The sequence below is a fragment of the Choloepus didactylus genome, chromosome 15, assembly GCF_015220235.1.
Source record: "Choloepus didactylus isolate mChoDid1 chromosome 15, mChoDid1.pri, whole genome shotgun sequence".
Classification (NCBI taxonomy): Eukaryota; Metazoa; Chordata; class Mammalia; order Pilosa; family Megalonychidae; genus Choloepus; species Choloepus didactylus.
The window spans coordinates 578,454-598,749 of NC_051321.1; the positions used below are offsets into that span (position 1 = coordinate 578,454).

At 56.7% G+C, this 20,296-nt stretch overlaps 1 protein-coding gene across 1 annotated transcript in view; it reads left to right on the forward strand.

The window, feature by feature from the left end:
• Nucleotides 1-20,296, forward strand: part of CFAP46 (cilia and flagella associated protein 46) — a 116,286-nt gene that overhangs the window by 75,908 nt on the left and 20,082 nt on the right. The window contains exons 36-47 of the mRNA XM_037805118.1: nucleotides 1,732-1,932; nucleotides 2,029-2,135; nucleotides 3,480-3,656; nucleotides 4,490-4,625; nucleotides 11,419-11,607; nucleotides 12,337-12,525; nucleotides 12,805-12,939; nucleotides 13,009-13,188; nucleotides 13,603-13,773; nucleotides 18,882-18,976; nucleotides 19,379-19,455; nucleotides 19,812-20,038. Coding sequence (XP_037661046.1) covers nucleotides 1,732-1,932; nucleotides 2,029-2,135; nucleotides 3,480-3,656; nucleotides 4,490-4,625; nucleotides 11,419-11,607; nucleotides 12,337-12,525; nucleotides 12,805-12,939; nucleotides 13,009-13,188; nucleotides 13,603-13,773; nucleotides 18,882-18,976; nucleotides 19,379-19,455; nucleotides 19,812-20,038 — 1,884 coding nt within the window. The remainder of the gene's footprint in view (nucleotides 1-1,731; nucleotides 1,933-2,028; nucleotides 2,136-3,479; nucleotides 3,657-4,489; nucleotides 4,626-11,418; nucleotides 11,608-12,336; nucleotides 12,526-12,804; nucleotides 12,940-13,008; nucleotides 13,189-13,602; nucleotides 13,774-18,881; nucleotides 18,977-19,378; nucleotides 19,456-19,811; nucleotides 20,039-20,296) is intronic.

Below are 20,296 nucleotides of genomic sequence, written 5' to 3' on the forward strand. Positions count from 1 at the left end.
CTGGGTCCCAGGAGACCCTCCACCCCCTCCCACACCGAGGTCAGCACCAGAAGCCTGAGGCTATGGCTCCCCCGGTCCTCTCTCCCCACTGCCCCTCCGCTGGCCCATGGCTCTTGGGATGAGGACCCCATCCCCAGTCACCCCATCCCCAGTGACCAGCCCAGCCTCATTTGGGCCCCATTCTGGCCTTGCTCTTCCAGCCCAGCCTCCCCGCTTTCCAACCGCAGGAGCCTCTGAGCATCCCGCCCCCCAGCCCGTGGTCCCCGGCCCATGGCCCCCAGCCCTGCACACGCCCCAGCGGTCACTGTGATGGCCCCGGCTGTCCCTGGCAGGGATCCAGGCAGCGCCTCTGTTGGTGACCAAGTCAGGACAGAGCCTGCTGGTTGCCTTCCCCTCCCGGACGTCTCAGAGCCACCACCACCCCCGCGCTCAGTTAGACGCTTGCTGGCGGGTGGTCAGAGGAGCGCAGCCCTCGCCGGCTGGAGCTCCAGTCTGGAGGGAGACGGGCTCAGCACGTCCAGCCACACGCTGCAGTCCTTTCTCCAGCGACGTCACAGGAGCCCGCTGGTGGGCTCACCCAGCCCTCATCCTCTCTCCTGGTGGCCAGGGCACCCTCGGAGCCAAGTCTGTCCTGCCGAAGCCGAAGTGTCCGTGCCCCAGAGGGACCCTGCTCGCTTCCTCTTGGAACAGAACATGTTGACCTTTTTGCCTTTGCTGCCAGGGAGCTCTCAGGAGCTGGTGTTGGTAGCCCATCTTCCTCAAATGCTGCCACTCCTTCAGACATGATGGCATTCTGTTTTCCACACAAATTACCCTGTATTGCGTGGCGTTTAACGTGCAGGCTGCCGCGGCCTTCTGGGTGGTGGCAGGTGTGAGCGAGGCCTGCAGCAGACATCAGGGCTGGACGTGCCCTGCACTCTGGGCATTTTCAGTCCCGGCGTCCCTGGGCTCTGGGGAGCACTCACTGCTGACCCAAGTCTTTTCGAGTGGTCAAAACTAAAGGAAAACTTGTGCATTCATACCAGGCAGAGCCAGCACTGTCAATGGCCTCCAGGGAAGCTGCCGGCACATGATGGGATGCGGCTTCGGATCCAAGGGGCAGAGGGCAGCCCAGGGGGCTCAAGGGCCACCCACCCGGGTGGACACAGGGCGGCTCACGGCGGCTGTCACTGCCCATCACCCCACGGCCAGCCGCTGCCCCTCGCGGGGAGTTTGAGTCGAGTTTGAGGGGAAGGGGCTTGACAGTTCTTGGTTCTCCAGGGCTGGGCGGCCCCATCCCAAAGCCTTTGGGGGAGGTTTAACCCCGCAGCCCCTGAGGGGTCCTCGTCCTTCAACCTCAGAGTAAACCCCCGATTCCATCAGGACCCACCTGAGAGGAGTTAGGGGTCCGCAAACCGCACAGCAGGCAGCCCCCCACCTCGTCCCCACGTGCCACCAGCAAGCGGGGTGGGGCAAGGGCTGTGTCGGCGTCGAGCACGAGGCACCCGTCCAGCGGCCGGCCGCAGAGGGACGGCCTGAGCATCAGAAGAGGAGTGAGGGCCGTGAGCCGGACCCCGGCCGTGCCGACCCCGTCCGTCCGGGAGGGCTCTGAACCCACCCGAGGGCCCGATGTGGCACCGCAGGCAGTGACTGCGCTGCTCTCTGCACTCGGGTCCGTGGTTGGAAACGTCCGTTCTAAAGCCTGCACTGATAAACGGGGGGTCTCTCAGTGCGTTTTATTTTATTTTTTAGGAGCTCGGTGATCCCTGTGCAGGCGCGAGGTGCTTGTGCCTTCTAGCACAGCTGGCAAACAAGGAGAAGGACTACGGCAGAGCGAAGAGAATGATCGAGAAGGCCCAGCGCCTGGGAGGAAACGAGGAGTTCTGGTATACCTCGACCCTGACCCTGGCGGAGGCGATCCTTTCCACGGAAAACGCAGGGAGTAAAGTCCTGGTGAGGGGCCCTGGGGTCCCGGGGCGTCCCTCTGGCGGGGTGCCCGGGCCGGGGTGTCCGTGGGGGCTGAGGGACGCTGACGCCAGGGCTCCCCAGGTCTGCAGCATCTTTCAGAAGCTCATCGACGCCTTCAAAGGCCTCACGACGGACAGGCCCAACAGGGCACCCGCGCTGGCGTTCATGGCTGCCGACCTGGAAGCCAGGTGAGCGCTGCAGGCAGGGGCAACGCGGAACCCGTGGTTTACTTGCTTCTATGGATGTTTTTTTGCCGCGTTTCAAACCCATGGGAGTTGAGAGACACACCCGACAAGATGCACCCCTCCGCCCAGCCAAGCAGCAGTGGTGCCTGCGTGGCAGCCCTGGGGGCCCCTCGGGGCAGCACCCCCAGGCTCACCCGGGGTCGGACGCCGGTGCAGCCTCTTCCTCCCGACACGTCTGCTTCCCGTTACCTGAGACGGGAGGCGGCAGAGTCTGTCCTAAACCCCCTGGGAAGGCTCCTCAGCTCCCTCTTGCCGCCTGACGCCGGGTCTCGCAGAGAACAGTTAATTCCAAGGACAGAGGACGCAACTGCGGTTGGCGGACAGTTGTCGCGGCCCCGCGCCCGCCCGCAGTCGGCGCCGCATGTTTCCAAACGGCCGCTGTCCTGGGTGCCCCGGGTGCTCCTCCTGGAGCCTCGTGGAGGGGACACGCGCTGGCTCCCCGACGTCCCGGCGGCGCCTGCCCTCGTTTTCCCCCACAGCCGACCAGGCACCATGGGGGTCCGCGGCCGGGATGCCCCCACTCGCCCCCCAGGCATGTCCTTGGCTGCCAGAGCCGTCAGTGCCATGGGCGCTCTGCGACGTCCTCCCTCTGCCCAGGCCCCGTGGACTGCGATTATCATCCTTCAGATTTTTAACTTGTTTTTGAGCCATCTTTCTGGCCTTTTATATTTTTATGGAAAATTATTTCCCCCAGTTTACAGATGTATTAGAACAAACGCTTGTGGCTTCTTCTCTTAGAGCTTCTAAAACTCTCCATCTTAGTTATGCCCTTGCGGTTTGTTCCGCTCTCTTCTTCCAGACCGGAACTGAGGAGCCAATTTGGTTGATCTTTTCAGAGAACCAGGTTTTGGTTTTGATCCAAGCAGCTGGGATTTTTGTCTGATTTTTTTTTTATCTTCTGCCTCGTCTTGTGAAGTGCCCCTTCCCATTTGGGGTAGTCGGACACCGACACTCCCTTCGTTTGCTAACGGATGGCACCACCACCCCGCGGCGCCCTCACGGCTGACGGGCGGCCATTTCGATGCGGATTTTCTCCTCCATGCACGAGTTATTTAGGAGAAGGATGTCACTTCCGAATGGAGACAGTGCCTGGGATGGGCTGGGAGGTGCTGTCGCTCTCTGATTTTATTGTGGTGTGATCAGAGAACGTGGCCTGTTTGGGTTCTGGCCTTTGCGCCCCCTGGGCGAGCGTGGAGACGACAGCGGCCGGGCGGGACGGCCCAGCTGCCCAGCGGTCCCGGGTGGGCGTCGGTACCGGGTGGGCACAGACGAGCACTTCCCTTGCAGGCACCTGAGCCTCCACGTCCAGGCCGCCCAGGAGGCCACGGACAGCGAGCCCTCGGGGTCCCAGGCCCAGCTGACCAAAATGGCTGACCGCCTGCTGGAAATCGAGGAGAAGTTTATCAACAGTGGCCACAGAGAGAAAGGTGTTGACATAAAACTGGAGCGTGCCAGGATAAAGAGGTGAGTGAGCACTGCCATGGCTTGGCTGCAAGGCAGGGAGCCCCCCACCCTCCAGGGCCTCCCACATTCTCCCCAGACCCTCCCCAGCCCCTCCTCCCCGTGGCTGCCTCTGCCCTGCACCCAGCCCTCCGTGCTGACCCCGGGAACGGGGCTGCCCACGCCTCCCTCAGGGCCCCGGCCTGGGACTTGCAGCCACTCAGGACCCCCAGGCGCAGCTGCTCGGACCACTCCCCCCTTCCCCATCCCCACTGCCTGCTCAACGGCCCACCACACGGCCCCCGAAGGACTTCGCCCTTCACCAAGGCCAGAGGCAAAGTCAGGGAGGCAGCAACACGTCACCCCACGTGCACACACCCACATCATTCCCACACAGACACACCCAGGGACACGTCAGGCCCCATGTGGACACGCCCACGTCACGCCCCACACAGACACGCCCACAGACATGTCAGCCCCACACGGACACACCCACGTCACGCCCCACACGGACACGCCCACATCATGCCCCACACAGACACGCCCACGGACACATCCAGCCCACACAGACACGCCCATGGACACATCACCCCATGCAGACATGCCCACATCATACCCCATGCAGACACACCCAGGCACACATCACACCTCACATGGACACGCCCATGTCATGCCCCACACAGACACACCCGGGCACGCATCAGGCCCCACACAGATGAAATGTCTAAAGTTGTCAAATTTAATGTGCTAATAAGGTATACATTAGAATCATTAAAATTGCACATTGCACTTCGGTTAGTATGAATAACACAAGGCTAACATTTTTGTTCTGAAAACCACTCTTACATCTTGTGAAGGTTGTGCGCCCAAAATGAGAAAGACGAGGAACAGAAAACTGCCTACTACCTGGAGGCGTACGACCTGGCCCAGAGCGCCGTGGCCGAGGAAGAGGAGATATTTCACAGCGCTCAGGACCTGCTGTCCCTTCAGGATGTAAGTGCGCGCCCGCCAGCCAGGAACTCAGCTACGCCACTTCCAGCTGAGACGGGGGAGCTACTAGACCTGCTAGACTCACCCTCCCATCTGAAAAGACCAAATATCACACAAACACATGAAACAAAGTTTCCAAAGCACTGGACACCAGGCAGGGGCGAGCAGTGAACCCACCGGTGTCCGAGCTCCCGGCGGCCGCAAGATGATCCAGGAGCACAGGGCTGACCACCGGAACGCAGCGGCCAGGGAGTGGGGCAGTGGAGTGGCAGGAAGGAAAGTAATATGCAGGGAGAAGGCCCCTGGGAGTTGCAGAGGCCCCTGAGTGCTCAGCAGAGGAGGGGTAAGCACCTCCACAGGAGGAAGCACCCAGGCCGAGAAAGGACCCTGGGAGGATGTTCTCACCAGCCGGGCTGGAAAGCCTCATGACTCACAGGCCAGGGCAGGGGGGTCTGCTGCCTCGTCACAGGAGCAAGGGGTCAGCCCCACGTGAGCTCCGGACCTGCCCGAAAAATCCTAGAAGAAGAAACTCTTTCCAAGTAACTTAGCACCCAGAACAGAGCTCAAGAACATTCACAGGAATCCAAAAATGTGCATCATCCAAGAAGGTGAAAGGCATGATCAAAACTGAGTCATGCAAAGAAGCAAAAAATAAAACTCACAATAAGGAAAACAATCAATCAAAATCAACCTAAACTACAGATACCAGAACTGGAAGACAAAGGACCTTAATCAGTTCTTGTACCTATATTTTCTAGGTTCAAAAAATTAAGTAGAAATAGATGAGATATATATTTACAAAAAAAAAACAAATCAGACTTTTAAAAATGGAAACTACAATGTGTGAGATAAAAAAATACACTGAATGGGATAAATTTCAGATATTTCAGAAGAAAAGAGAACTTATAGCAGTAGAAACTATTAAAAATGAAACAAGAAAAGAGAAACAAAAAGAAAAATTAACAACATCAGTGATCTGAGGAACAATTTCAAGTGGCTGAATTTAGTTCTCATTGGATCCTGGAAGGAGAGGAGAGACGAGAGGAGAAAGAAAAAATATTTGAAGCAGTAATGACTGACATTTTCCCAAGTTTGATTTAAAAATACATATGAACTCACAGATCCAAGAAGCTCCATGAACCACAAGCACATGAAATAGGAACATGAGTAAACCTACACCAAGACACACCACAGTGAAATTGTTTAAAACCAGTGATAAAACGAACATCTTAAGATTAGCCAGGGCAAAAAGTCCAGGCCATGTTCAGAATCACCAAGACAAGGACGACCACGGGTTTCTCGTCAGGAACGACACAACCGAGAAGGTGGTGAAACAGCGTCTGCAAAGCGCTGAGAGAGAAGAACTCTCAACCTAGAAGTCTACACTCAGCAAAACTGTCGTTCAAAAGCAAAGGCGAAATAAAAATGCTTTTCCGACACACAAGAGCTAAGTAACTCAACTCCAGCCGACTCGCACTGACAGCTGTCAGAGCCGGGCCGTCAGACAGGAGGAAGACGACACCGAGTGGAAATATGGACGGACATACGGAAGGAAGAGCCTCGGAAACTCAAACCACATGGAAAAGAGTCAAGATTTTTTCCTACAATTTACGTCTCTTTAAGAGATCATGGACTCTTTAAACAAAAATAATAGCAATGTAGTGGTTTATGACAGGTAAAAATGAAACGTGTGGTGACAACAGCATAGCGGTCAGGAGCACAGAGCTGGAAATGCATGGGTGTTAGGTTTTCTTACTCGACGCAGAGTGGTGCCTCATTTGTAGGGAGATGGTAATGAGTGAAAGGTGTATTCTAGAAACCCCGAAGTAACCACTGAAATAGCAGAACAAGGAGGTATACCTAATAAGCCAAGAAAGGAGATAAAATTAAATCATAAAAATGTTTCACTTGCTCCATAAGAAAACAGAAAAAAAAAGGAAAAAGAGAGTAAAGAACAGGTGGGACAAAGAAAAAGTAAACAGAAAGATGCCCACCTCAGGCCCAACCATCTTAACAATCACACTCAATTTAAATGATCTGAACACCTCCATTAAAATAAATTGTCAGGTTATATAAAAAATAGAAACCCAACTATATGCTGCATACAAGAGAGCCACTTTAGATATAAAGACATACATGGGTTAGAAGTGAAAGGATGGAAAAAGATATCATTCTAACATCAATGAAAAGAAAGCCACAGTGGCTGTGTTAATGTCACACAAAGCAGATTTCATAATTTAAAGGGATCAACTTGTCAAGAAGACAGTAATTCTAAATACTTATGTACCTAATAACAAAGTTTAAAAAAAAGCAAAAAACTGATAGAATGGCAATTGGAAAACAGACAAATCCACAGTTACAGTCAAAACTTTCAGTGCCCCCGTCCGAGAAACTGCCGGAACTAGCAGGACACGTGCAGGGTCGTGGGGGATTTGAGCACTGTCAGCCAGTTTGACAAGCAGATATTTAGAAAACTCTCTGCCCGACAGCAGCCGCGTCGCCGTCTTTTCAGGTGCACACAGAATATTTTCCGTGATGGGCTGTATTCCGGACCACAGGGCCGACACGGGTAAGGGGATTTTCGTCACACGCCGTCTGCGCTCCAACCACGTCAGGATTAAATCAGAGACCAAAAATGGAAAGACAGAGTCAGAGGCTCGGAACACCCGGAGACAGAGAAAGTGGGTTGGTGGTGGTGGGGGCTGGAGGCAGGTGGAGCGGCGACGGGCTTTCCCTGGGGGGGATGAGAATGTTCCGGAACTACATGCAGGTGGAGGCTGCACAGCACGGTCCGTGCACCGAATGCCACTGAACTGCCCAGTTTAAAGTGGTTAACTTTATGGCACGTGGATTTTACCTCAGTTGCAAAAACAGGAAGATATGGAAGAATCCCCAAGTATTTGGCAAGAAATGGCACATATCCAATCAACTATCAGTCAGAGAAGAAATCAAAAGTGAAATCAGAAGGTATTTTGAACTGAATGAAAAATAAACACATTTGTCAAAAAATGTAGACTAAGTCCTAATGTAGTACTTACAGGGAAATTTGTAGCACTAAACACCTGTATTAGAAAAGAAAAAACAATCCCAAAGCAACGACCTCAGCCTCCACCTTAAAAAACTGGAAAAAGAGCAAATTAAACCCTGAACAAATAGAAGGGAAATTGAATAACGGTGGAAATAAAAGAAATGGAAAAACAAAATTTTTATGAATGAAACCAAAAATTGATTCTTTGAGAAGCTCAATAAGGTTGATAAACTTATAGACAGACTTATCAGGAACCTAAAGAGAGAGGATGTAAATAACCACTGTCAGAAATGACAGATGTGATGTCACCACAGATTCTACAGGTATTAAAAAGACAATGAGGGAGTATTATGAATAACTTTTGCTAATGTATTTGACAACTTAGAGGAAAAGGACAGATTCCTCAGAAGACAAATTACCAAAATTCACTCAAAAAGAAACAGATGACCTGAACACCCTTATATCATTAAAGAAATTAAATCTGTATTAAAAAGTCTTCCCACAAAGGAAATAAGAAAATTCCAGGCCTAGGAGTCTGGTGAATTCCACCCAAAGTTTAAGGAAGAAATAACACCAGTTCTATACCTTCTTCTAGAAAATTGAGAGGGAGGGATAAACCCAACTCTCACGGGGCCAGCATCCCTGATACCCAATCAAGGTAAGGATGTTACGAAAAAAAACAGAAAAACACAAAAAAACTACAGGCCAGTATTCCCCATGAACGTGGATGCGGAAATTCTAATCAAAATTCAGCAAATTGAATTCAATATGTACAAAGGACACCACGTCATGACCAGATCGGGTTTATCCCAGGAACAGTTTAATATTCAACAATCAATCACTTTAGTTTGCCACATTTTTTTAAAAGTAAAAAAATTAAAACCATCTGATCATCTCAATAGATGCTGGAGAAGCATTTGACAAAACCCCACATCCACTCCAGAAAAACTCTTAGCAAACTATTAATTGAAGGAAACTGCTTCACCACGTAAGGGCCTCGAGGTGAGACCCCGAGGCGACGTCGTATTTCAGGGGGACGTCTGCTTCCTCCCCAGGGCAGGACGGGAGAAGACGGCATCCCCTCCCCGCTGCTGCCCACGTGTTTACAGGCTCCAGCCAGAGCAACGGGCAAGGAGAGGAAATGAAAACATCCAGACTGGAACCGAGGAAGCAAAAGTGTCTTTGTTCACAGACAACATGACTCTCTAGAAAATCCTATGGAATCTACCAAAAAAATAAAAGGAAGGAAGGAAAAGAGGAAGGGAGAGCGCAGGGAGAGAGGAAGGGAGGAAGGAGGAAGGAATAAAGAAATGCTCGGATACCTGAGTGTGGTGAGGTTGCAGGATGCCACGATGAACTGCAAAGATCATCGTACGTCCGCCAACTAGGAACAGTTGATCAGATCCTGGAATCTAAAAAACAATACCATTTGCAACAGTGTGAAAACATGAAATTTGACAAATATGTGAAAACCTGTACCCTATAACTACAAAACATTGCCGAGAGAAATTAAAGGAGACCTAAGTAAGTGGAAATACACTGCATTCTTGGGTCAGAAGCTCAATATTGTGAAGTTGTCGGTTTTCCCTACAGCATCTGTGGATTCGCTGCAATCCTGATCAAGATCACAACAGTTTTGGGAATTGACAGAATGATTTAAAAATGGAGAGGGAAATGCAAAGGACCTAGAATAGCCAACACAACTTTGAAAACGAAGACCGAAGTTGAGGTCTAACACTGCCCGCTTGAGGGACTTACTCTAAAGGCGCAGGCACCAAGACGGTGGGCTGTCGGTGTGAAAGGAGATAAACAGGGAAGGGACAGCACAGAGACTCCAGACATGGCCACACACGTGGACGGACGACCCGTTACCCACCAAGGTGCCACGGCAGCCCAGCGAGGGAGAAGGGCGGATCTCTTACACAACGGACATCCAGGTGCAAAAAGTGACTTCCAGTCTGCGCGTGCACCATGTGTAGAAAAAAACTTAAAGTGGATCATGGACTTAAATATGAGAACTGAAACTATACAACTTCCAGAAGAAAACAAACCTTAGGTTTGGCAAAGGTTTCTTAGCTATGACACCCAAAGTATGATCCATTGAAGAATGAATTGATGAACTGAACTTCAGGTCTTCAAAGGATACTGTTAAGAGAATGAGAAGATAAGCTATAGACCAAGAGGAAATATTTGCAAATCATCTGTCTGATAAAGGTCTTGCATCCAGAATACATAACTCTCCAAAGTTAATAAGGAAACCAACAACCCAATAAAAATGGGCAAAAAATCTGAAGAGCCATCCCTGGATGATAAATGAGCAACGAAAACACAATGGGCATCCACAGTCATTGGAGAAATGCAAATCCACACTGTAAGAAGAAACCCCCGCAGTCCCGTTTGGACGCTCACAACTGCCAAGACTGATCGTACAAGTGTCGGCAGAGACGTGGAGCAGCGGGGCTCTCGCTCCCTGCGGGTGGGCATGTAGAACGTTCCGGCACGCTGGAAAAGGGTTTGGAAGTTTGGTGGCAAGGTCAGCACACACTCACCATATGGCCCAGCCATCCCACTTCTAGAATTTCCCCAAGAGAAAGGAAAACATGGCACAGAAACGCTGGCACGGGGATGTTTCTGGCAGCTTTTCTTATAACAGTGAAAAACTGGAAACAATATGTGAACAGATAAACAAGTGGTGAGACAGCCGTGTGGTGGAAAACTACTCAGCAACACAAAGCAATGGGCTGTGGTGTGCACACAACACCACGGTGAGTCTTAAAATAATTACCCCGAGTAAAATAAACCAGGCAAAAAGGGAACAGGCCACGTGATTCCATTCACAGACAATTCTAGAAAGTGCGAATAGCTTGGAGTCTCTGCGGTGGCCTGGGGAGGAGGCAGTGAGGGAAGAGGTAGGTGGGAGGGATGATAAAGCACGTGAGGAAATTCAGGGTGTCACGAGTTTATCCAATTACCAACATTTACCAAATTACACACTCTAAGTCTGTGCTGTGTACTGGGTGTTGGTGAGTCTCAGGGAGGCTTGCGGGTAGCTGAGCTTGTACCTCGGCTTGCCAGGCCTGGGCCAGGGGACCTGATCACCCCCTGGGGAGGGTAGTAGGTACGGGCGTGAGTGCCCTCTGCAGCCCCCCCGAGCCTGGGGAGCGAGGTCAAGGCAGCTCCCTTTTCCTCACCCAAAATGCCACTGGCAGGGGAGGCTTGCCGGAGGAAACCGCCTTTCTCCCAACTGCCCTTTCCCCACTTCCTTATCTTACCCACTCACTCCCTGGTGCCAAGGCCACTCCTGCCACCGCCAGCGCGCATGCACCGTGGCCAGAATAACCCCCGCCCCGCTGCAACGGCTCCTGCGTCCTCTCAGAACCAATCCTAGCCCCTCTCCCTTCAATATTGCCATTTAAGGCTGCTTCACCTCCTTTCCAGCCCTGCCCTTCTTACCAACCTATATAACCTGTAATCACCCCTGAATAAAGCCTCTTTGGCGCATACTCCTACTGGATGAAGAGTGTCTTGTCCTTATCGCCGCCCTCCACACCTTGCACGCCTCCCGCCGAGGACCCGGCCAAGTCCTCCGCCTCCCCCTCGCCTCCGGGAAAGAGCCCCCGCCGCCGGTACCCTTTAAGCAGCCCCGAGAGCTGAGGGCTCAGCTACCGGCCGCCCCTCCCCCCAGAAGCAGTAACCCCGACCGCAGAGGCTGCTTGTGATGTGAGCGAGTGGCCATTGCGCTCACCTGGCCGCCTCGGCACGTTGCAGGTGCAGAACGTCAGCAGCCCCCTGATGCGGAAGCTGGGTGGCCTCAAGCTGGGCCTGGCCGAGGTGTGCCTGGACATGCTGGAGCTCGCCTGGGGGCAGGTTCTGCAGCGGCAGACAGAGCAGGGCTCGCTGGACAAGCTGCTGGCAGACTACCTGCAGGACCCGGGCGACTACAGCTCCATCGGCCTGGTGATGTTGGGGCACTGCCCGGGGACCAGCTGGGCCAGGGCCTTGCATCTGCTACCTGTTCTAGGCAGGGTTCTTGGGCTGTAACTGGGTCCCCCTCACTGCCCCGGAGGGGGAAACACTGACCAGTGGGAGGTTCATGGAGCCTGTCCCCTGAGAGGCTCGACCCTGGTGCACTCCCTGCCACTCGGCCCTGGAACCTTGAGAATTTACAGCTGACCTCGGAGACGTCCAGCCCTTCCCTTCTGGCGGGTGGCTTGAGGGGACTTAACTGGCTAATAAAATAGAGGTCATGTACAGCTCCCAATGAGGGCATGCCCAAGAACTGCCAAAGGCAGATTACATTCTGTTAAAATAAGTTGAATTTGTAAAATATCATGTTTTGCAAGAAACATATTCTCCCATTTTAGGCATTTTCTTAGATTTCATGCAGTGTAAATCAAATTAATTTGGCACACATATAAGTTGACTGAAGAGAGTCCTGAAATTGACCTTATTAACGCGTGTATTTGTCAGTGAACACCAGGCTAAGGTTACAGAAGTGTGAACCCAGGTGACCCAGCCCCTAATCTCTGGAGACCCCACCACGCAGGCCCCGCCCCCTCAGGGGGCATCTGGGCGCCCTCGGGTGTCGCGGCCCCTGGGGGGGCCTGGGGGCGGGCTCGTTGCCTCACTCGGGCCGGTTTGCACCCACCCGGGCTGCTGACACTAACGTGATTTGTGTCCTTGAAGAAATGGTTCACGCTGAAGCGCACCCTGGCGCACGTGGCGCTCGCGCAGCTGGGGAGCCTGCAGCCGCTCTGCACCGGCAGCCCCGGGACCCGCGCGCGCCTCCTGGGCCTCGCCGGGAGGGCCCTGCGCCTGCTGGCCGTGAACGCAGACCCCGTGCGCCCCGCGTCCTACTGGGAGGAGAGCCCGCCGGTGCGCGCGCCCCAACCCGCGCCGGCTCCCGCCCTGCCCCGCCCCTCCCCGCTGCCCGGCGCTCGCTGCCGTCGCTGGCGTCCGTGCGGCATCCCCCCACCCTCACCCCGGGAGCCCAGGTGACCCCCAGTGCTTCGTTTGGGGCAGCACGTTCCTGGAGCTCCCAGACCTTAAAGTTAAGACCTGGGATACGAGACAGTGCTTGACTGTCCCTGTTTAGGAGGGCAGTGGGTTGGCAAAGGGGCACACATGGGATGGCCCCTTCCTCCTGCCGTGCAGGTTGATGCTAAAACGAGTGCCCTGAGGTCTCCCGAGATGGAGGAGGAAGACGAGGATGGCAAGGAGCCTGCCAGGGCCCCCCCGATGGTCAGAGTAGCCCCTGAGGGCCACAACCAGAAAGGCGCAGAGCTGAAGGTACAGCCGCCCTCCCCTTGGGGCCTCCCCGTCCCCGGGAGCCGCCCCAACCGCACACTGCCCCCACAGAGGAAGCTGGCGCTGGCGCAGCGGTACCTGGCCCAGGCATCCGAGGTGCTCCTGCAGGGCCTACAGGTGGCCCTGCGCAGCAGTCTCCTGGACGTCGCGGCGGCCGCCAGCCTGCAGATGGTGGAGTGCTTCGGCACCCTGGACCCCGCGGCCACCTGCCAGTTCCTGGCCCTGTCCCAGGTGCGCTCTGCCCTCAGGGCTGGGGGTCCCTCCCTGGGGCCCATGGTGGGGCGGGTCTCACACACTTCAGAGGAGGGCCGCAGCCCAGGGCAGGTCCCCTCGGGGCTTGCTGCCTTGTGCCCCAGCACCCACCAAAGTCCTCCAGTTCCCCAGGCAGCAAAGCATGAGGATCCCGTCCCTGAGACCCCACAGCGGGTGGCACTGGGGACACGGGTTTAGGGCGGGCACCACCCCATCAGCGTGGACTGTGGAGGTCCAACCGAGGAAGCAGGCAGTGGCCTCGCAGTGTGTCATGGAGAAGCTCAGCATCCCATGCATCCTCTTCCTGGCTCTGGCCACTGCCCAATCCCCCCATGGGCCAGGGGTGGCCCTAACCCTAACCCAGCCCCACCCCCACCCCCGGGTCCCCTTCAGAGCTGCTCGGCCTCGGAGATGATGCGGGACGTCCTGCTGGAGGCCACGGCCAACACCAGCAGCTCACAGCTGGCAGCCCTGCTACAGCTCCAGCACCGGCTGAAACGCCAGGACAAGACATCCACCAGCCTGTATGCCAGTGTGGAGCAGAGACTGGCCACCATCTCCAAGGTAGCCGGAGGGCCCTGGAGGACCCCATCCCCTCCCACACCCCTGGAAGCCCCTGGAAGCCCCTGGAAGCCTCGTGGCCCGGCACCGGCACCCCACCTGGGACTGCCCGCTGGCTCCCTGGCTCTCTTCGCAGCTTCTGTTCTTAGAAAGCTCCTGAATCACATCCCGGTATGGCCACGCCTGCTGTGTGGCTTTGGAAGGGTCCCTCAGCCCCTCTGAGCTTCGCTTTCCATCCAGGCAGCCCACGGATAGCAACAGCGCACCTCACTGGTGGCTGCAAAGATCAGAGCCAACAGTGATAACCACCTGGCCCAGGCCTGCCACAGAAGGCCCTGAGCCACCAGACCTGGCGAGGGAGCATTCTGGAACATTCTGGCAGGCTAGCATGAAGCTCAGTGACGGTAACATTCCTTCTCCACCGTAAGGGCGTCCCTGAGGTTCATTTGAAGAACAGATGCTTCTTCTAACCATGATTCTGTTTAAGGAAATTTTTGTATCTCAGTCTCTAGTCAAATCGTAGTATGATTTTGAGAAGCACGTGCAGAGGTAGTAGCCCCTTGTCTTTCATTTGGACAGGCAGTGTGAATGGGGGTGCTTAACTCACTGACTGCTAATGAGTCACGTAAACAGACAGGGGGCTCTGGCCAGCGCGTGCTTGCCCCTCCACCTCCTCCTCTCCTGGTGGCCTGACCTCTGACCCCTCGGCCCAGGGCTCCCCGACCTCAGCCTGGGTGACATCCAGGCCAGATGACTCTGCAGTGGGGGCCCTGCGCTGTGGGGTGCTGAGCAGAGTCCCAGGCCTGGACCCACTAGATGCCAGAAGACCTCCACAGTCACAGCCAAAGCCAGTGTCCCAGGGAGCAGAATCGCCCAGCTGAGAACCACGGGCTTTCTCCTGGGGGGGGGGGGGCTCCTGCCCCGAGAGGGTAAGAGGAGAAGCCCGAGGAGCGGCTCAGCCCTGAGAGTGGAGCCCAATGCTAAGGGCTCACCTCTGGGTGCAGCCAGGGTGCCTGGACCTGGAGGAGGACACGGGCAGCGGGTTCCGTCCAGCAGGAGACAGGGCGGGGCGGAGGGTGGGGGGCTGCCACGGATGGAGGGAGACGGGCTGCCGCGGGCAGCGGTCACTGCGCAGTGTCCACTCTCCTTGCCTCCGTTCCCCGTCTGTCGTGCGATGGTCGTGCTCACCGCAGGGGGAGCGTAAGGGACCCTGTGCGTGACGGTGGGAAGGACTCAGAACAGGGGCTGAATCCTGATGGGATCCGGACTCGCATTAGCCGTCCCTGCCCGTGTTCTGTGCGCACCTCCTGCCGAGCGTCAGAAACCCTCCTGGGAGACCTGCGTGGACTCACGAACAGGCAGCTCAGGCCAGCTACAGAGTCCAGCGTCCGCATGCACTTCTGGGTGTGCAGGGAGGTCCCAGCCACCGTAAGCCAACCGCAACAGCCAGGAGAAGCCGGGTGAACCTCCAGCACATCAGCTGTGGAGGCGGCGAGGCCTAGCTAAGCTAACGTGCTGAGAAGGGACGTGCTCTCCACGGCGAGCTGGCGGCACGTCTGGTTCCCGGGTGGTCGCTGGCACCAAGCGCCGGCAGAGCTTCCAGCAGCTGCGCAGGAAACCGGAGGGCTCCACCGCAGGACCAGTTTTGATGTGGGACATTTGCCGAGGTCTGGGCCGTGCGGGCTCTCGCCGGGAAGCTTCTAAAGGCTGTGAAATCGGTCATGGTCTCCAGGTGCTGAGGAAAGGAAGGGAGGCCGAGGCGGCGGCTGGCGTCGAGAGCACCTCGGGTATACACGCTCAATCTCCAAAACAAAGAGCCCGGTGGGGGGTTCAAGAGAAGACTGAACACAGCCCAGCACACAACAGTGAACAGGAATACACACGAACAGAAAGTTCCCTGACTGGAGAGAGAGAAGGACGGAGAGAACAGAACAAAGGACACGAGACGTGGGGAGCTCTCGAGATGCCCAACGCACACTTACCTGGACTGTTTGAGCGAGAGCAGAGGGAGAAGATGGAGCAGAGGCAGTATTGAGAGAAATCAGGGTTGAGAATTTTCCTGAAGTACTGAAATTTCTAGGTTCAGGAATTTCAGCAAAGCCCAAGAGGATAAACACAAAGAAAACCACACCCAGATCCGTAATAGCAAAGCCACAGAGAGATCCACATCTGGAAGGTCAGTCTGCAGAGGAGAGGCAGGTGCGGCCAGCCTCGGGAGCAGCGGGCGCTGTGGAAACCCAGCTCCGCGGCCCGATCGGGCAGCTCCGGCGCCACCAGGGGCTCTGCAGCCGGAGCCGGAGGACGGTGCAGCTGCCACTGGGATCGAAGGCGGCCGGTGACAGTTGGTTTCTCAAAAACTCTCAGACAGCAGACGGAGCCCTTAGACAGTCGTAGGTTCTTGGGGACATTAGCTGTATGGCAACAACTGCCAAACCAGCCTTCAGACACCACAAAGGAAGTGGAAATGATGAAAATGGTGTAGAAAGACTTAGAAAAAAAATTTTTTTTGATCCCGGGAGAAGTAAATCTTGGAATCGTGCGTCCGGCCCCCCTGTTGTAGCCGGCGATCTGGAAGTGCACGCTAACCGGCCGTCACGCTTGGCCGTGTTCATGGAGCCTGTGGGCGAAGCTGCCTGAGGCTGACAGGCCCAGGTCTGGGGGGGATGGCACAGGCTGTCGGGGCTCCAGGAGACTTGGCGTCCGCACCTCAGTCTCTGCTCCACTCTGTCTTTAGTGTTTCAGGAAGGCCCCCGAGGGGTGTGCCATCCGCATCACATCCTCACTCTTGTCAGGAAACAACTCTCGTGCCTTCGGGCCCAGGAGGCTCTTGGAATGGGGCGGGAGGCGGCGGTCCCAGGGCTGTCGTCGGAGGGCTGTCCGGGGTCGTTTCCACCACCGCCGAGTGGGCTCGCCTGCACCCCCTCGGCCGCCCGCACTGGCCCCGGTGCTGCCAGGTCTGGGGTCGTGGTCTCGTCTCTCCGTCGTGCCCTCCCGCTGAATCTGAGCAGCCGGCAGCAAGCCGACGAGCCTTTCTTCTGCTTCTGCTGCCTCTGGTTTCCTTCTTCACGCTTTTCGGGAGGCCGTCACCATCCTCCACCTGCCTGATGAATCTGAGATCCCAAGGCCGGCACTTGGTGGTCCTTTTCTGAGCCTCACACCTGCTCCACAGCCACAGCTGATCTCTTGCCTGGGCTTGGACATCCTCTAAGTATTTCTTCTGTTCTAAAAGCAGGTGGTCTTTCTTGGCCAGTGGGGATTCCAGTTCCAAAATCTGTTTTGGGGAGGTATTGAGCTGCTGATTCTGCTGGAGAAGGCAGCCAGTAAACACTTAAAAATGATCTCAAGTCCATTAATCACCAGGAATTACAGATAAAAGCCACATTCAGACACCAATGGTCACCCCCAAGAAAGACGAAAATGAGGAGGTGGAAATGGCAGGTGGGTGGGGGGCCGAGCACTTGGTTGGGGGTGGGAAACAGCCCCTGTGGAGAAGAGTTTTGTGGAATCTTCTAAAGCTGAGCAACTCCGCCCCAGGTCTGTGCCCGATAGAAATGCCCATACGTGGTCACCACGAATGCCCCCCCAGCATCCGTCATCACAGCATTCATGGGAACCCAAAACGGAAGCCACCCAGGGACAAGCGGGGCCCCCAGCAAGGAGGGGGCGCAGCACCACGTGTGCCCGCCTGGCAGCCCTCGCGGCCCAGCGCTGGGTGGACGAGCCGGGTGGTGGCCCAGGAGGCCCACGGCATCTGCGTCCACTGGGACACGGGCAGGGTGAGGCTGCCTGGCCACGTGAGGGAGGCCAGCCTGGGCCGCCTCTCCACCCCCACTGTGGGGTTGGCATGTGGGTGTGTCCATTTGCGGAAACCAGGTGGGACACGTGTGCCACTTCCCCTCTGCATATCCCACTTGTGAGTTTGGAGCTGTGAGCAGTTCATCCTGACGGTGAGGGGCGAGCTTCTGAGCAGGCGCAGTGCACTTGGTGGCTGCCATGCAGAGGGAGAGCAGGCATGAGCTGGGCCTGCTGCACCCGCTGCGCACTTGGGGAGCCTCACCCGCCTGCAGGACGTGGGCACTGGCCCAAGGTAGAGAAGCGAACAGAGGGCTTCGGGGCCTGACAGGCGGGAGTTGCTGCTGCACGGACTCTGCTGTGGCCCTGGGTAGAGTGGGAAGGCCCAGGTGTGTGTGCAGCTGTGTGCAAGTGCATGTTCGTGGCTGAGTGCATGCATGTGTAGCTGTATACATGTGTCCATGGCTGTGTCTCTGCATGTGCGGCTGTGTGTACATGTATGCATGTGCGCATGGCTGTCTGTGTGTGTGCATGGCTGTATGCGCACATGTATTTGTGTTGTGTGTGAGCATACATGTGTGTGGTTGTGTGCATATATGTCCATATGCATATGTTGCCTGTCTCTGTGCATAGCTGTGTATGTGTTGTGTGTGTCAGTGTGTGCATGTGAGCACACGTGCTGTGTCTGTGTGCACATGTGTATCTATATTTGTGCCTGTTGTGTCTGTACGTGTACATGTTGCATGGCTGTGTGTGTACACGTTTGTGTGTGTGCATGGCTTGTGTGCGTATAGCTGTGTGTGTGTTGTGTGTGCATGTGTGTGTCAGTGTTGTGTACATGAGTGCATGTGTTGTGTGTGCATGTTGTGTATCTATATGTGTGCCTGTGTGTCTGTATGTGTGCATGTTTCATGTCTGTGTGTGTTTGCCTGTGTGCATGTCTGTGTGTGTGTAGTGTGGCTGTGCGCATGCTGCGTGGCTGTGTGTGCCGGTGTGTGGTGTGGAGAGGAGAGAGGGAGGAGGAAAGAGGGAAAGACTATGCTGGGGAAGGGGTACTAGAGACTTCCAATTTCTTGTTTTGTTTTTGGTGTGCTTGTGCTTTGTCGGCCACGGGCCAGTGTCGGGTCTCCTGGGAGGGCTGATCTGTGCAGAGGGGCCCGGGTGTTCCACGCGCGCCTGCCGCCCCCTGGTGGCGTCCGCGAGCCCTGCAGGGACCAGCCAAGCCCGGGGGCTCCAGGCAGGGCCCACCTGCAGGTGCCCACCCTGCCCGCCCGTCCGGCCCCCAGGGGCCCCCTCAGCGGCGCCTCCTCTCCGCACAGGCCTGGCGGAACCTCTGCGTGACGGAGCAGCACTTCAGCCTCCTGCACGAGCTCCCGCCCTTCCGCGTGATCTTCCTGCACCACTCGCGGGACAGGTGTGCCCGCCCCTCCCCCATGCACCTGCCGGTGGCACAGGCGGGCGGGTGAGGGCACAGGTGCAGGGTGCCGCCCACGGCCTGTCTCCAGCAGGGACCCCTTGGGTCTGGGCCGGGGTTCTGGGCATCTGGGCTGGAGGTGCCCGTTAAAACGGAGGGGCAGTGGGAGAGCGGGCACACCTGCCTTGGCCTCCCCGTGCCCGGGGGTGCCCACACTGATGTGCCCATGGGAGCGGGGTGCAGCCGGTCCCCGAGCCCCTGGTGGCATCTCCAGGATGGAAGACGCCAGAGCGGACCCCTGCCTGCCAAGGTGCACGTGGGCCGGGCACCCGCCGGGCCCCTGGGAATGCCCCTGCTGTGCACGGGGAGCACACCTGGGACCTGCGCGTGTCTCCCCAACAGGTCTCTCCTCTACGGGGCTGCCTACAAGAAGCCCAGGTCTGTTCCTGGGCCTAAAGGGAAGCAGCTGCAAATGGGAGGTGCGTTTCGGCTTTGATGTGCGTGTGTGTGGGCTCCTCTCTGGTGGCAGCACGGTTCAGGGCGGCCTCGGAGGCTGCTGCTTTCCCTTCCGGAAGGTGCAACTCCTCCCCAGGTGCAGCTGGACCGGCCCGTGGCGGAGGCCCGCACCTCCCGCCCGCTGCCCGGCTCACCAGGCCTGCCCAGCTCTGCTTCCTGGCCGGGCCTGTCGGGTTCGGGCAGTGTTTCCCTCGGAGTATGACTCAGGCAGCGCTCGGGGGCGAGGGGCAGGCCCCGTCCACGCTGCCTGCCCTCTGGGGTGCCCGGGCCGAGGGCTGGCCTGGGTGCCCAGCAGACGGTGGTGGCGTGTGTCCCGCAGGTTTCTGCAAGGTGATGCGGGTGACCGTGGACCCCGGCGCCTTCTCCGACCTGTTGGCCGGTGCCCGGCAGCTCCGGGAACAGATGCAGGCCAGCACGTTCCGTGACGACGCAGCCCTGGCCCCAGGCCTGGTGAGGTCGCCGGGCCCACTGGGCCCCAGGGCACGGCACCCACCCCCAGGCCTCCACAGGCACCAGGCAGCTCCGAGGGGCGGGGACAGACCTTTCTGAGAATCCTTAGAGTCTGACGTGGATGCACAGACAGACAGACGCCTGCCGGGGGTGGGGTGTCAGGGAGCAGGCAGAAGGGTGCTGCAAGCAAGGGGGCCTGGTGGGCTTGGGGGAGTTCCTGCACCCAAATGCAGGTGGATGGGTGCACTGGGTAGAGAGGGGGCGTGCAACTGAGGAGTGCAGGGGGGCTGGTGCAATGGGGGTGGGTGCAGTGGGACTTGAGTGAATTGGGGAGGTGTAGTGGGGGGAGGGTGC